The 12,791-nt window shown below is 41.5% G+C and overlaps 1 protein-coding gene across 2 annotated transcripts in view; it reads right to left on the bottom strand.

Moving 5' to 3' along the window:
• Nucleotides 1-12,791, bottom strand: part of LOC128227428 (myotubularin-related protein 6-like) — a 51,020-nt gene that overhangs the window by 15,676 nt on the left and 22,553 nt on the right. For both annotated transcript variants that reach the window (XM_052937960.1, XM_052937961.1), the window contains exon 3: nt 6,477-6,639. In XM_052937960.1, the coding sequence (XP_052793920.1) occupies nt 6,477-6,639 (163 nt within the window). The remainder of the gene's footprint in view (nt 1-6,476; nt 6,640-12,791) is intronic.

Genomic DNA, 12,791 nt, shown 5'->3' with positions numbered 1-12,791 from the left:
AAAGGCTGCTGGTAAACTGTGACGCCATTACAAGGCTGCTGGTAAACTGTGACGCCATTACAAGGCTGCTGGTAAACTGTGACGCCATTACAAGGCTGCTGGTAAACTGTGACGCCATTACAAGGCTGCTGGTAAACTGTGACGCCATTACAAGGCTGCTGGTAAACTGTGACGCCATTACAAGGCTGCTGGTAAACTGTGACGCCATTACAAGGCTGCTGGTAAACTGTGACACAATCGCAAGGCTGCTGGTAAACTGTGACACAATCCCAAGGCTGCTGGTAAACTGTGACACCATTACAAGGCTGCTGGTAAACTGTGACACCATTACAAAGCTGCTGGTAAACTGTGACACAATCCCAAGGCTGCTGGTAAACTGTGACACCATTGCAAGGCTGCTGGTAAACTGTGACGCCATTACAAAGCTGCTGGTAAACTGTGACACAATCCCAAGGCTGCTGGTAAACTGTGACACCATTGCAAGGCTGCTGGTAAACTGTGACACCATTACAAAGCTGCTGGTAAACTGTGACACAATCCCAAGGCTGCTGGTAAACTGTGACGCCATTACAAGGCTGCTGGTAAACTGTGACGCCATTACAAAGCTGCTGGTAAACTGTGACACAATCCCAAGGCTGCTGGTAAACTGTGACACCATTGCAAGGCTACTGGTAAACTGTGACGCCATTACAAGGCTGCTGGTAAACTGTGACACCATTGCAAGGCTACTGGTAAACTGTGACACAATCGCAAGGCTGCTGGTAAACTGTGACGCCATTACAAAGCTGCTGGTAAACTGTGACGCCATTACAAGGCTGCTGGTAAACTGTGACGCCATTACAAGGCTGCTGGTAAACTGTGACACCATTACAAGGCTACTGGTAAACTGTGACGCCATCGAAAGGATCAGAAAAAAAGACACCATAGCAAGGCTGCTGATAAACTGTGACACAATCGCAAGGCTGCTGGTAAACTATGACACCATCGCAAGGCTGCTGGTAAACTGTGACACAATCCCAAGGCTGCTGGTAAACTGTGACACCATTACAAGGCTGCTGGTAAACTGTGACGCCATTACAAGGCTGCTGGTAAACTGTGACACCATTGCAAGGCTACTGGTAAACTGTGACGCCATTACAAGGCTACTGGTAAACTGTGACGCCATTACAAGGCTACTGGTAAACTGTGACACAATCCCAAGGCTGCTGGTAAACTGTGACACCATTGCAAGGCTACTGGTAAACTGTGACGCCATTACAAGGCTGCTGGTAAACTGTGACGCCATTACAAGGCTGCTGGTAAACTGTGACACCATTACAAGGCTGCTGGTAAACTGTGACGCCATTACAAGGCTGCTGGTAAACTGTGACACCATTACAAGGCTGCTGGTAAACTGTGACACCATTACAAGGCTACTGGTAAACTGTGACACCATTGCAAGGCTACTGGTAAACTGTGACACCATTACAAGGCTGCTGGTAAACTGTGACACCATTGCAAGGCTACTGGTAAACTGTGACGCCATTACAAGGCTGATGGTAAACTGTGACACCATTACAAGGCTGCTGGTAAACTGTGACGCCATTACAAGGCTGCTGGTAAACTGTGACGCCATTACAAGGCTGCTGGTAAACTGTGACGCCATTACAAGGCTGCTGGTAAACTGTGATGCCATTGCAAGGCTGCTGGTAAACTGTGACGCCATTACAAGGCTGCTGGTAAACTGTGACGCCATTACAAGGCTGCTGGTAAACTGTGACGCCATTACAAGGCTGCTGGTAAACTGTGACGCCATTACAAGGCTACTGGTAAACTGTGACACAATCGCAAGGCTGCTGGTAAACTGTGACGCCATTACAAAGCTGCTGGTAAACTGTGACGCCATTACAAGGCTGCTGGTAAACTGTGATGCCATTGCAAGGCTGCTGGTAAACTGTGACACCATTGCAAGGCTACTGGTAAACTGTGACACCATCGAAAGGATCAGAAAAAAAAGACACAATAGCAAGGCTGCTGGTAAACTGTGACACAATCGCAAGGCTGCTGGTAAACTATGACACCATTGCAAGGCTACTGGTAAACTGTGACACCATTGCAAGGCTACTGGTAAACTGTGACGCCATTACAAGGCTGCTGGTAAACTGTGACACCATTACAAGGCTGCTGGTAAACTGTGACGCCATTACAAGGCTGCTGGTAAACTGTGACGCCATTACAAGGCTGCTGGTAAACTGTGACACCATTGCAAGGCTACTGGTAAACTGTGACGCCATTACAAGGCTGCTGGTAAACTGTGACGCCATTACAAGGCTGCTGGTAAACTGTGACGCCATTACAAGGCTGCTGGTAAACTGTGACACAATCGCAAGGCTGCTGGTAAACTGCGACACCATTGCAAGGCTACTGGTAAACTGTGACACCATCGAAAGGATCAGAAAAAAAAGACACAATAGCAAGGCTGCTGGTAAACTGTGACACAATCGCAAGGCTGCTGGTAAACTATGACACCATTACAAGGCTACTGGTAAACTGTGACACCATCGAAAGGATCAGAAAAAAAAGACACAATAGCAAGGCTGCTGGTAAACTGTGACACCATTACAAGGCTACTGGTAAACTGTGACACCATCGAAAGGATCAGAAAAAAAAGACACAATAGCAAGGCTGCTGGTAAACTGTGACACAATCGCAAGGCTGCTGGTAAACTGTGACACCATTACAAGGCTACTGGTAAACTGTGACACCATCGAAAGGATCAGAAAAAAAAGACACAATAGCAAGGCTGCTGGTAAACTGTGACACAATCGCAAGGCTGCTGGTAAACTATGACACCATCGCAAGGCTGCTGGTAAACTGTGACACAATCCCAAGGCTGCTGGTAAACTGTGACACCATCGCAAGGCTGCTGGTAAACTGTGACACCATTGCAAGGCTACTGGTAAACTGTGACGCCATTACAAGGCTGCTGGTAAACTGTGACGCCATTACAAGGCTGCTGGTAAACTGTGACGCCATTACAAGGCTGCTGGTAAACTGTGACGCCATTACAAAGCTGCTGGTAAACTGTGACGCCATTACAAGGCTGCTGGTAAACTGTGACACCATTACAAGGCTGCTGGTAAACTGTGACGCCATTACAAGGCTGCTGGTAAACTGTGACACCATTGCAAGGCTACTGGTAAACTGTGACGCCATTACAAGGCTGCTGGTAAACTGTGACACCATTACAAGGCTGCTGGTAAACTGTGACGCCATTACAAGGCTGCTGGTAAACTGTGACGCCATTACAAGGCTGCTGGTAAACTGTGACGCCATTACAAGGCTACTGGTAAACTGTGACGCCATTACAAGGCTGCTGGTAAACTGTGACACCATTACAAGGCTGCTGGTAAACTGTGACACCATTACAAGGCTGCTGGTAAACTGTGACGCCATTACAAGGCTGCTGGTAAACTGTGACGCCATTACAAGGCTGCTGGTAAACTGTGACGCCATTACAAGGCTGCTGGTAAACTGTGACGCCATTACAAGGCTGCTGGTAAACTGTGACGCCATTACAAGGCTGCTGGTAAACTGTGACGCCATTACAAGGCTGCTGGTAAACTGTGACGCCATTACAAGGCTGCTGGTAAACTGTGACACAATCCCAAGGCTGCTGGTAAACTGTGACACCATTACAAGGCTACTGGTTAACTGTGACACCATCGAAAGGATCAGAAAAAAAAGACACCATAGCAAGGCTGCTGGTAAACTGTGACACAATCGCAAGGCTGCTGGTAAACTGTGACACAATCGCAAGGCTGCTGGTAAACTGTGACACCATTGCAAGGCTGCTGGAAAACTGTGACACCATTGTAAGGCTACTGGATAATCATGGCAAGGCTGCTGGTAAACTGTGACACCATTGCACAACTGCTGGATAACAGTGACATCATTGCACGGCTACTGGTAAACTGTGACACCATTGCAAGGCTGCTGGAAAACTGTGACACCATTGCAAGGCTTCTGGATAATCATGGCAAGGCTGCTGGTAAACTGTGACACCATTGCACAACTGCTGGATAGGATAACAGTTACATCATTGCAAGGCTACTGGTAAACTGTGACACCATTGCAAGGCTGCTGGTAAACTGTGACACCATTGCAAGGCTACTGGTAAACTGCGACACCATTGCAAGGCTGCTGGTAAACTGTGACACCCTCGCAAGGCTACTGGTTAACTGTGACACCATTGCACAACTGCTGGTAAAATGCAACACCATTGCGAGGCTGCTGGTAAACTGTGACACCATTGCAAGGCTACTGGTAAACTGTGACATCATTGCAAGGCTGCTGGTAAACTGTGACACCATTGCAAGGCTACTGGTAAACTGTGACACCATTGCAAGGCTGCTGATAAACTGTGACACCATTGCAAGGCTGCTGGTAAACTGTGACACCATTGCAAGGCTACTGGTAAACTGTGACACCATTGCAAGGCTGCTGGTTAACTGTGACAACATTGCAGGGCTGCTGGTAAACTGTGACACCATTTAAACGCTGCTGGATAATCATGGCAAGGCTGCTGGTAAACTGTGACACCATTGCACAACTGCTGGATAACTGTGACACAATCCCAAGGCTGCTGGTAAACTGAGACACCATTGCATAACTGCTGGATAACTGTGACACAATCCCAAGGCTGCTGGTAAACTGTGACACCATTGCAAAGCTGCTGGTAAACTGTGACGCCATTGCAAAGCTGCTGGTAAACTGTGACAACATTGCACAACTGCTAGTTACTGTGACACAATAACAAGGCTACTGGTAAATTGTGACACCATTGCAAAGCTGCTGGTAAACTATGACACCATTGCAAAGCTGCTGGTAAACTGTGACGCCATTGCAAAGCTGCTGGTAAACTGTGACACCATTGTAAAGCTGCTGGTAAACTGTGACACCATTACAAAGCTGCTGGTAAACTGTGACACCATTGCAAAGCTGCTAGTAAACTGTGACACCATTGCAAAGGTGCTGGTAAACTGTGACACCATTGCAAAGCTGCCGGTAAACTGTGACGCCATTGCAAAGCTGCTGGTAAACTATGACACCATTGCAAAGCTGCTGGTAAACTGTGACACCATTGCAAAGCTGCTAGTAAACTGTGACACCATTGCAAAGCTGCTGGTAAACTGTGACACCATTGCAAAGCTGCCGGTAAACTGTGATGCCATTGCAAAGCTGCTGGTAAACTATGACACCATTGCAAAGCTGCTGGTAAACTGTGACACAATAACAAGGCTGCTGGTAAACTGTGACACCATTGCAAGGCTGCTGGTAAACTGTGACACCATTGCAAAGCTGCTGGTAAACTGTGACACCCTCGCAAGGCTGCTGGTAAACTGTGACACCATTGCAAAGCTGCTGGTAAACTGTGACATCATTGCAAAGCTGCTGGTAAACTATGACACCATCGCAAGGCTGCTGGTAAACTGCACAACTGCTGGATAACTGTGACACCATTGCAATGGTCCTTGATAACTCTGACACCATTGCAAAGCTGCTGCAGTATATCAAAATGCTCCTTAACATAACACAAAACACAAGTTAGCAGATGTGTCCCAATGTCGTGACAATCCCATGCAGTAATTGAGTCTATTCATCAATTATTCCCATGGGTTATTTTCTGTCTGATATTTTCTGAATAACTACATCAGGGGCTAGTTGCCTCAGTGGTTTGCCCTGTGGTGCTATGAATCAAACAACTCTGCAAAAGTTTTTCATAGCTAAGCGCTCTGCATCTATGCATGGCCAGATTTAAGCTGCCTTCTAGAAAGCTCATTTTTGTAACACAGTGTTGCTTACCAGATGGAGGCATAGTTCAACCTACCCACCTGTTTTTTTTTCATTGGTTGACTGAATATATCTTTAACATAGTGCTTTTTTAGATTGCATCATTGCATAAACTGTTATCACTCTTGTGGCTAAAGATCAGATTGATTTGAAAATACAACTCACCCAATGATTCTACTCCAATATAAAAAAGCTTTGTTCTACAGTGTTTAATAGAACACTTCTGTTTTTAAGCACCATTGCACTCATCCCATTATAAATTTTCATTCCCCCACAAATGGCAAAATAATTGACAAATGTATTTTAAAAACAGAAACGTTATTTTTGCAATAATTTTCCCACCCACAACTTACAACATCGATTTGAAATAACAATCCCAGAACATGCATTAAATTCTCACAGATGTAAAAGTATGTTCTGGAATGGCATGGTTGATGTGAGGGCGGGAGCAAATACTTGACAGTAACACACGCTATTATGCTTATATTGAAGTATGTATGCAGATATAATGTGTATATATGAAGGCAGTATCATTCTGTATCTTTTCATTCAAGCACAAACCTGCATTTTTAAATGAGGGTGACCATCATTTTCCTAAATTTATTACCCACTAGTCCCCACCCCCCTGCCGAGCCTTTCCATACCCGGTCTGGATAGCTCCACTAGGGAAGTGTAGATGTCATGGCAGTCACGCTCCTTGGGCAACACGAACGTGATACACATGAAGTTACGACAGTGCAATTGTAAAGGAGACCCGCCCGTTGTCAACGGCAACTTGTCTACGGACATCAAGTGGGTGTGCAGGATCTGGAAAAGAAAATTAATTTACTACAATGTTAATTATTTATCTGTTTATATCAATTTAACACTTATCAATTGGGGCTGCGGGCACACAGGATACTTTAGACAGCAGTTTATTCCTGTTACCTGGATTTTTGGCAATCATCAAATGTCTGAGACTGCCACCCCAAACACATGGAATTGGCCAGAAATAACTTTCAATATACCCTAAATATTTGGTATCTGGAACATTCAAAACCATAGAGTTTTTTTAGTTTTTAACCTACTGCTACCGAGATTGGACATTACATTTCTTGCAGAATTGGTAAATCCATTCCGTGGCCAGGCCATCCATGATCATGTGTCACTTAAACAACTTATCATTCTGCAAAGTTTCATTAATCCAGCTAATACAGAAATCTGGAAAAAGACCAAAACTGTTTCATCAGATCACAAACATGAGTTATGTCTTCAATGAAGTTTTGAGCCTACTTATTTTAACTCAAATGGCAGGATTCAACATTTAATCTCGACAGTGCATCTCCTAAGGAAATGTGCCATTTCCCAAGGAAGTTTGCTTTTGAAATGAAACAATTGCATCTGGGACCATTTATATTGATCTTTTAAGAGGAAATCAAACATGACCTTAATGGGAAAAGGTCATTGATTTTAGCTTTCTTTCTTAGACAAATTTCTTTACCAGACCCGAATCAATAGATTGTTCCTATCATTTCTGACAGTAAGCATCATCGCAATGTATCGTCAATGTGGCGTCCGATTACTGCCAAAACAGTAAGCATTCACAAGGCCTTCCGGGCGATAGAAACATGAGTAACGACCAAACGAGCCAAATTGGTAATATTTGCACAGCCGATCTACTTCACAGAATACCAAATGACAGAAAACATAGTTAGGCCATAACTAGGAAATCAATTCTTCCAAAACAAACTGTCAAAAATAAATGATTTGTCTGCACAGCTCAAATACTATCAGTAACATAGACCCACTATAGGGAAATAGAGCTTCATTATCAGTTGCTTAAATGAACACGCAGCATGGCATGTTTCCCAAAATGGCATGAAATGCACAAAAGGCATGCATTTTCAATGAACCTATAATTAGGAAGTAAACAAGAGTCAAGTTAAAAAATGTTCAAGAAAACACTCATCTGAACTTTAAAGTTTTTGATTTTCCAGACATGTATATCTTAAAAATTAAAAACTTTAAGTTCAGAGGAGTGTTATATTTATATATATTAGGGATGCAAATGCGATTTTTTAAATATTTGAGCAAACGTTTGGTATTCAATTGTCAAAATCGATATTTGAATATTTGATATTTTTTGTTGAATAATGAAAATAATTAACCTTTTGCCTACAAATGTGTTGTTGTGTTTAAAGTTTGTTTGTCTTGTCTTGATGACAATTGGCCCCTAATGCCAGAGACGTGAATGTGGTTGAAATACGCTACACACGTGTCATATGTCGATTGAGACATTTCGTCGGGTAAATTATAAACAGCCCCTGTAAACAACAGTCTATTAGACAAGTGACATCCAACACGTTTCAATTATTTTCATGTAATATGACCATGCCAAGTAAGGATTTAACGAATCGACCTTAACACCAAAGTGTTAATTGTCTTGGCTGCCAATTAAGTTTTATTGCTCAAACTGTCGTGATGATATGAATGACATGTGCTTGGTATTATAACGTTTGTGCTTTGAAATGTAACTGGGCAGAAAAGTGTCTTAGGATATATGTCCTGTTGATGTACAATAAATGAGTCATAATCCACGTTTGTTTTTGTTTTATTGTTGTACAAGTTCCCAAGTTGGTTTTGTTTTTCCAAATTTATATATTTTAAAGAGCAATCCCAGAACGAGGCTGCTTGTCCTACAGAATGACCCTCCGTTGGCCCATAACGTCATTAAACCGGAAATTTATGATTCTCGCAGATCTTATTTCACACTGATTAAAAATATGAATGCAGTGGAATTGAAATTATTTGATTTTTTGTTATATTTGTTCAAAATATATTGGTTTTTATTAGAATTTTTTCTGAATATGGGAATTGCAGAGGCTAATTTACGAAAAAATCAGGGTCCGGCGCATGTACAGGCTACGACAAAAAGAGTTATAAGGTCCTGGCTATAACTGAAGCGAATAATAATAACAGTTTACTACAATTCCTGAACTATCATTTCAGTAAACGAATATTTGATCAAAAGAATTACCGAATATTTGAATATCAATTTGGCCCTTCATTTGCATCCCTAATATATACATATATTATAAAAAGTGCAAAAACAGTTTCAAGTTCACTTGAAATAAGTATTCATTTAGAAGCCGCATGATGACCTTAATTCTTGGCTTATTTATCTCCAACTCAGTTCAATAGGAGGCAATCAAGAGAAACATGTCAGTTTGTAGATCTTATATTTCATCCTAGTTCATTCTATAAATGGTAATTTTAGCCGGACTTCCTAGAAGAAGTTATCACATGGCGTGATAAAAATTGGCAATAAAACCAATGTATTGACTAGCTATAATAAGCCTACAGCATCACTAGAATGGCCTTAATTACTGGTTTTAAAGTCTCAGCAAACATTAAGAGGGACCATAACAGCATAGCAGACTTAAGTATATATGCATGAAGATAGAATAATTTAACCAAAATAGAACCAGAAAATTCATTAAAACATTTCAGACAACATTTCAAAAACAACATTTCGAACATAGTGCAAGAATAGACGGAGACAATCTCTTTTCGACATGCCTCGAGCTTTAAGTTATAGAGAAATTCTGTTAAATCTGTCAGACTGCATCAGTACATAAATTACCAATAAGCATGTCTGTGGAACTGTAAAATAGCGAGCTGCACTTCTGTTTTGCCTGTGGGTGGGGGAGGCGAGCACAAAGAAGACTAAATTTAGACAAAAAATTATTCCAGATAGGTGGGAGTATAAAAGACAATTTTTTCAAGACTTGTAACAAAATCTAGATCCTACGGGAGCGTGTAAAACCACAAATCCTAATTCCCGGTGAAGAAAACAGTGTTTGCAGCAAAAATGCAAGATGTTAAAGAGTGAGATCTGTATCGCTTATATGGGATGATATATTTACAAAAGTTTTGACTACAGAATCAACAACTAAGGATACATTATTTTTATTAAATTTATACAATGAAAGGTCACAGTCCTCACTCAGACAGAACAGCCTAAGAAGCTACAAGATATTCTCATTGGGTATCAGATATGGAAGTGACAAAAAATGAAAAGCACAAACTCTGAACCAAATGTTTTGACCTTGACCATGAACAGGTGTGGTAAAGTATTCTGCACAACCAAAGCTTCAAAATAATCCATCCATAAGTGTGAGAGCTAACACAAGAAGAACAGACAACAAAGGGCATACCTGCAGTTGTCATACAGTTCTATGACAGGAGAATGAAAAGACATAACAAGAGGCCCAAAAAGGCCTATGCTCTACTGGCATGGCTCTTGTGGTCATTTTCAATCCAGAGCATGTACGTTTGAGTAATAGGCAACAAATATATAGCTCACTTTTAGTGTTTGGGTTAGCTGAAAACGATGCACATTCAACATCTGAGGATAGGAAGTGTTGTAAGCAGATTAGTTGCATGAACTATTTTAACATGTGCCAAGTTAAGGTAATCTGAGGGTAAAAAATATTTGCTTTCAAAACTGTACTCATCGTCAAAATTTCATTTCTGTAGCTTTAAAAATAAAAAAGTCGGTCAAAGGTCAAAGTCATCCGAGGACAACATTAATGCTTGTTTGCAAAACTGTTCGCATGGTCAAAATTTCATTACTGTAGCTTTAAAAATTAATAAGTAAGTCAAAAGGGGTGGGGCCAGCTTTTGCCCAAGTGGCATTATTTCAAATGTCTTCAATTGCATCATATGATGCTCCACAACAAATATCAAAGGTATGGGCCTTGTGGTTTAAAACAAGAAGATTTTGAAATTATTTCTTAAATAAGTCTCTAGGAAAATTGTGACACCCAGGGCAGTGCCAGTTTTGACCCAAGGGGCATAATTTGAACAACCATGGTAGTGGACCACTAAATAAAGCCTTGTTCAAAATATCATGGAATTGCATAGCGGTTTCAGACAAAAAGGTTTTTAATATTTCCCAATTTAGGGGGGGGGGGGGGGGGGTCAGTCTCTTACAAAGAAAAGAGAACTCTTCCCTGGGCTTCCTCCAACGTCGCCGAGGTCGTTTGCATTTGCCGCACTGGTCCCTTGCGGGACAATCTCCGTGGGGGGGCAGTAATGACCCCAGGGGCATAATTTGAACAAACCTTTGCTTGTGACTTTACATGTAAACTTGGCTAAAAATAGACTTCGCTCATGTAGACTTGGCTAAAAATAGACTTAGCTTAAAATAGCATTTTTTATACTTTCAAGACCCATAATCCAGGCATGGATGGGCAGATCTGGCTGGTTTTCGAAAGGAACCGAGCTCTAATGGATATCTAAATACTGTACAAGTTTCATCAAGATACAATCAAAACTGAAGACTGTATTGTGTTCACAAGCTAGTGTTTACACAATAGCATTTTTTTATACTATCAAGGGCCATAATCTAGGCATGTATGGGCAGATCTGGCTGGTTTTCTAAAGGAACCGAGATCTAATGGATATCCAGATACTGTACAAGTTTCATCGAGATCCAATCCAAACTGAAGACTGTATTGTGTTCACAAGCAATTGTTTACAGACGCACGAACGCACGGATGCACATACTACGTACACATTACCATCGCATAAGTAATGACCAATTAATGCACCAGTCAATTGTGATCACGGCAACCCCCAGGTCCGGGGGTTTACCTGGGATAGCCTGGGAAATGGGCCGTGTTTTTAATTTCCAAGTGATTCCACAGTGCCAGATGAATGCGATGGTTTTTGTCTTTGCGCCAAAAATAGTGGGGAATGGTCCTTACCTATGTTCCCTGGGGTGCGGGGGCATTTGGTGGGGATTTAACCAGCAGTTTGTTCTCGCAGGGCGGGGATTTTACCCGGGCTTGGCTGGACCAAATTCCCCGCTATTCTCCGGACCTGGGGGAGCCGTGATTACAGTTGACTGGTGCATAACTTTCTATCATTCAGTAATCATGTTTTATTGCATTTTTAATTGGTAAAGCTATATGATGTGCACTGATTCCAAGTGCCCTGTTGTGTTACTGCAGAAACAGATTACAGGAAGTTGCTACTGTTTTGTATCTCAGACATGTCTGATATTAACTGCCATTTAACATGCAATATCATAATATTTCTCATCCATATCCTGCTCCAAACCATTAACTTTCTAAACTCAGGAGATCACCTTAAACCACATACGAATTATTTACCATTTAAATACTTCAAAAGGAATAAACACAATCATTAAACTTGCAAAACAAACAACCACACATTAACCCTATATGGTGCGATACAGTCACTATGGGCCATTATTTATTACCAAATCATTACCAGATTGACCCTTTAATGATATGCGCATCAATTGATTCCATATGCATTCGAAAAAAATACCCTTTTGTGATTTAGGGCCATTTATTTGCATACTTAGAGTTTAATTGGCAATCTTATTGTTTATCCTGGTTTGAGCATCAACTCTTCAATAACACCACTGTCTCTACAGCAATGAAACAACTGTCATGCCAATATAGCAGATACGTTGATACATAGATCTTTTTCGTATTTTTTTTTTTAGAAATACATTTTTTCATTTGTTTGATTTGAATCAATAAAAAGTAACAAATTGAAGTGTTTTCAGCTTTTAACAATAACAGTGATGCTTATACTGAGTGTATCCCAGTTCTTCAAACCTGTAGTTTTCAGTTACAGAAAAATTATAACAAAAAATGGCTAAAACAGAAAAAATCCAAAATATTTTCTGACCCAGCTACCCTATTTCTTTAGGGCAGTAAGCGGAAAAAAAACACACTCTTTTTTCAGCCTTAGTCTCCACATTACCATCACCTTCTTGCGAACAACATGTCCAGTGGTCTTAACTCTGTCAACCAGCCCCTCTTTTGTCCTGAGACCTCAACCTTGTCCTCTGACCTCTACTCTGTCAAGAGGCCTATACTCTGTCAAGTAGTCTCTAAACTCTGTCCAGTCCAATAGCCTTTAATCTGTCCGATAGCCTC

Source organism: Mya arenaria, chromosome 3 (assembly GCF_026914265.1).
Source record: "Mya arenaria isolate MELC-2E11 chromosome 3, ASM2691426v1".
Classification (NCBI taxonomy): Eukaryota; Metazoa; Mollusca; class Bivalvia; order Myida; family Myidae; genus Mya; species Mya arenaria.
This window is presented reverse-complemented; position numbering and strand designations above follow the sequence as displayed.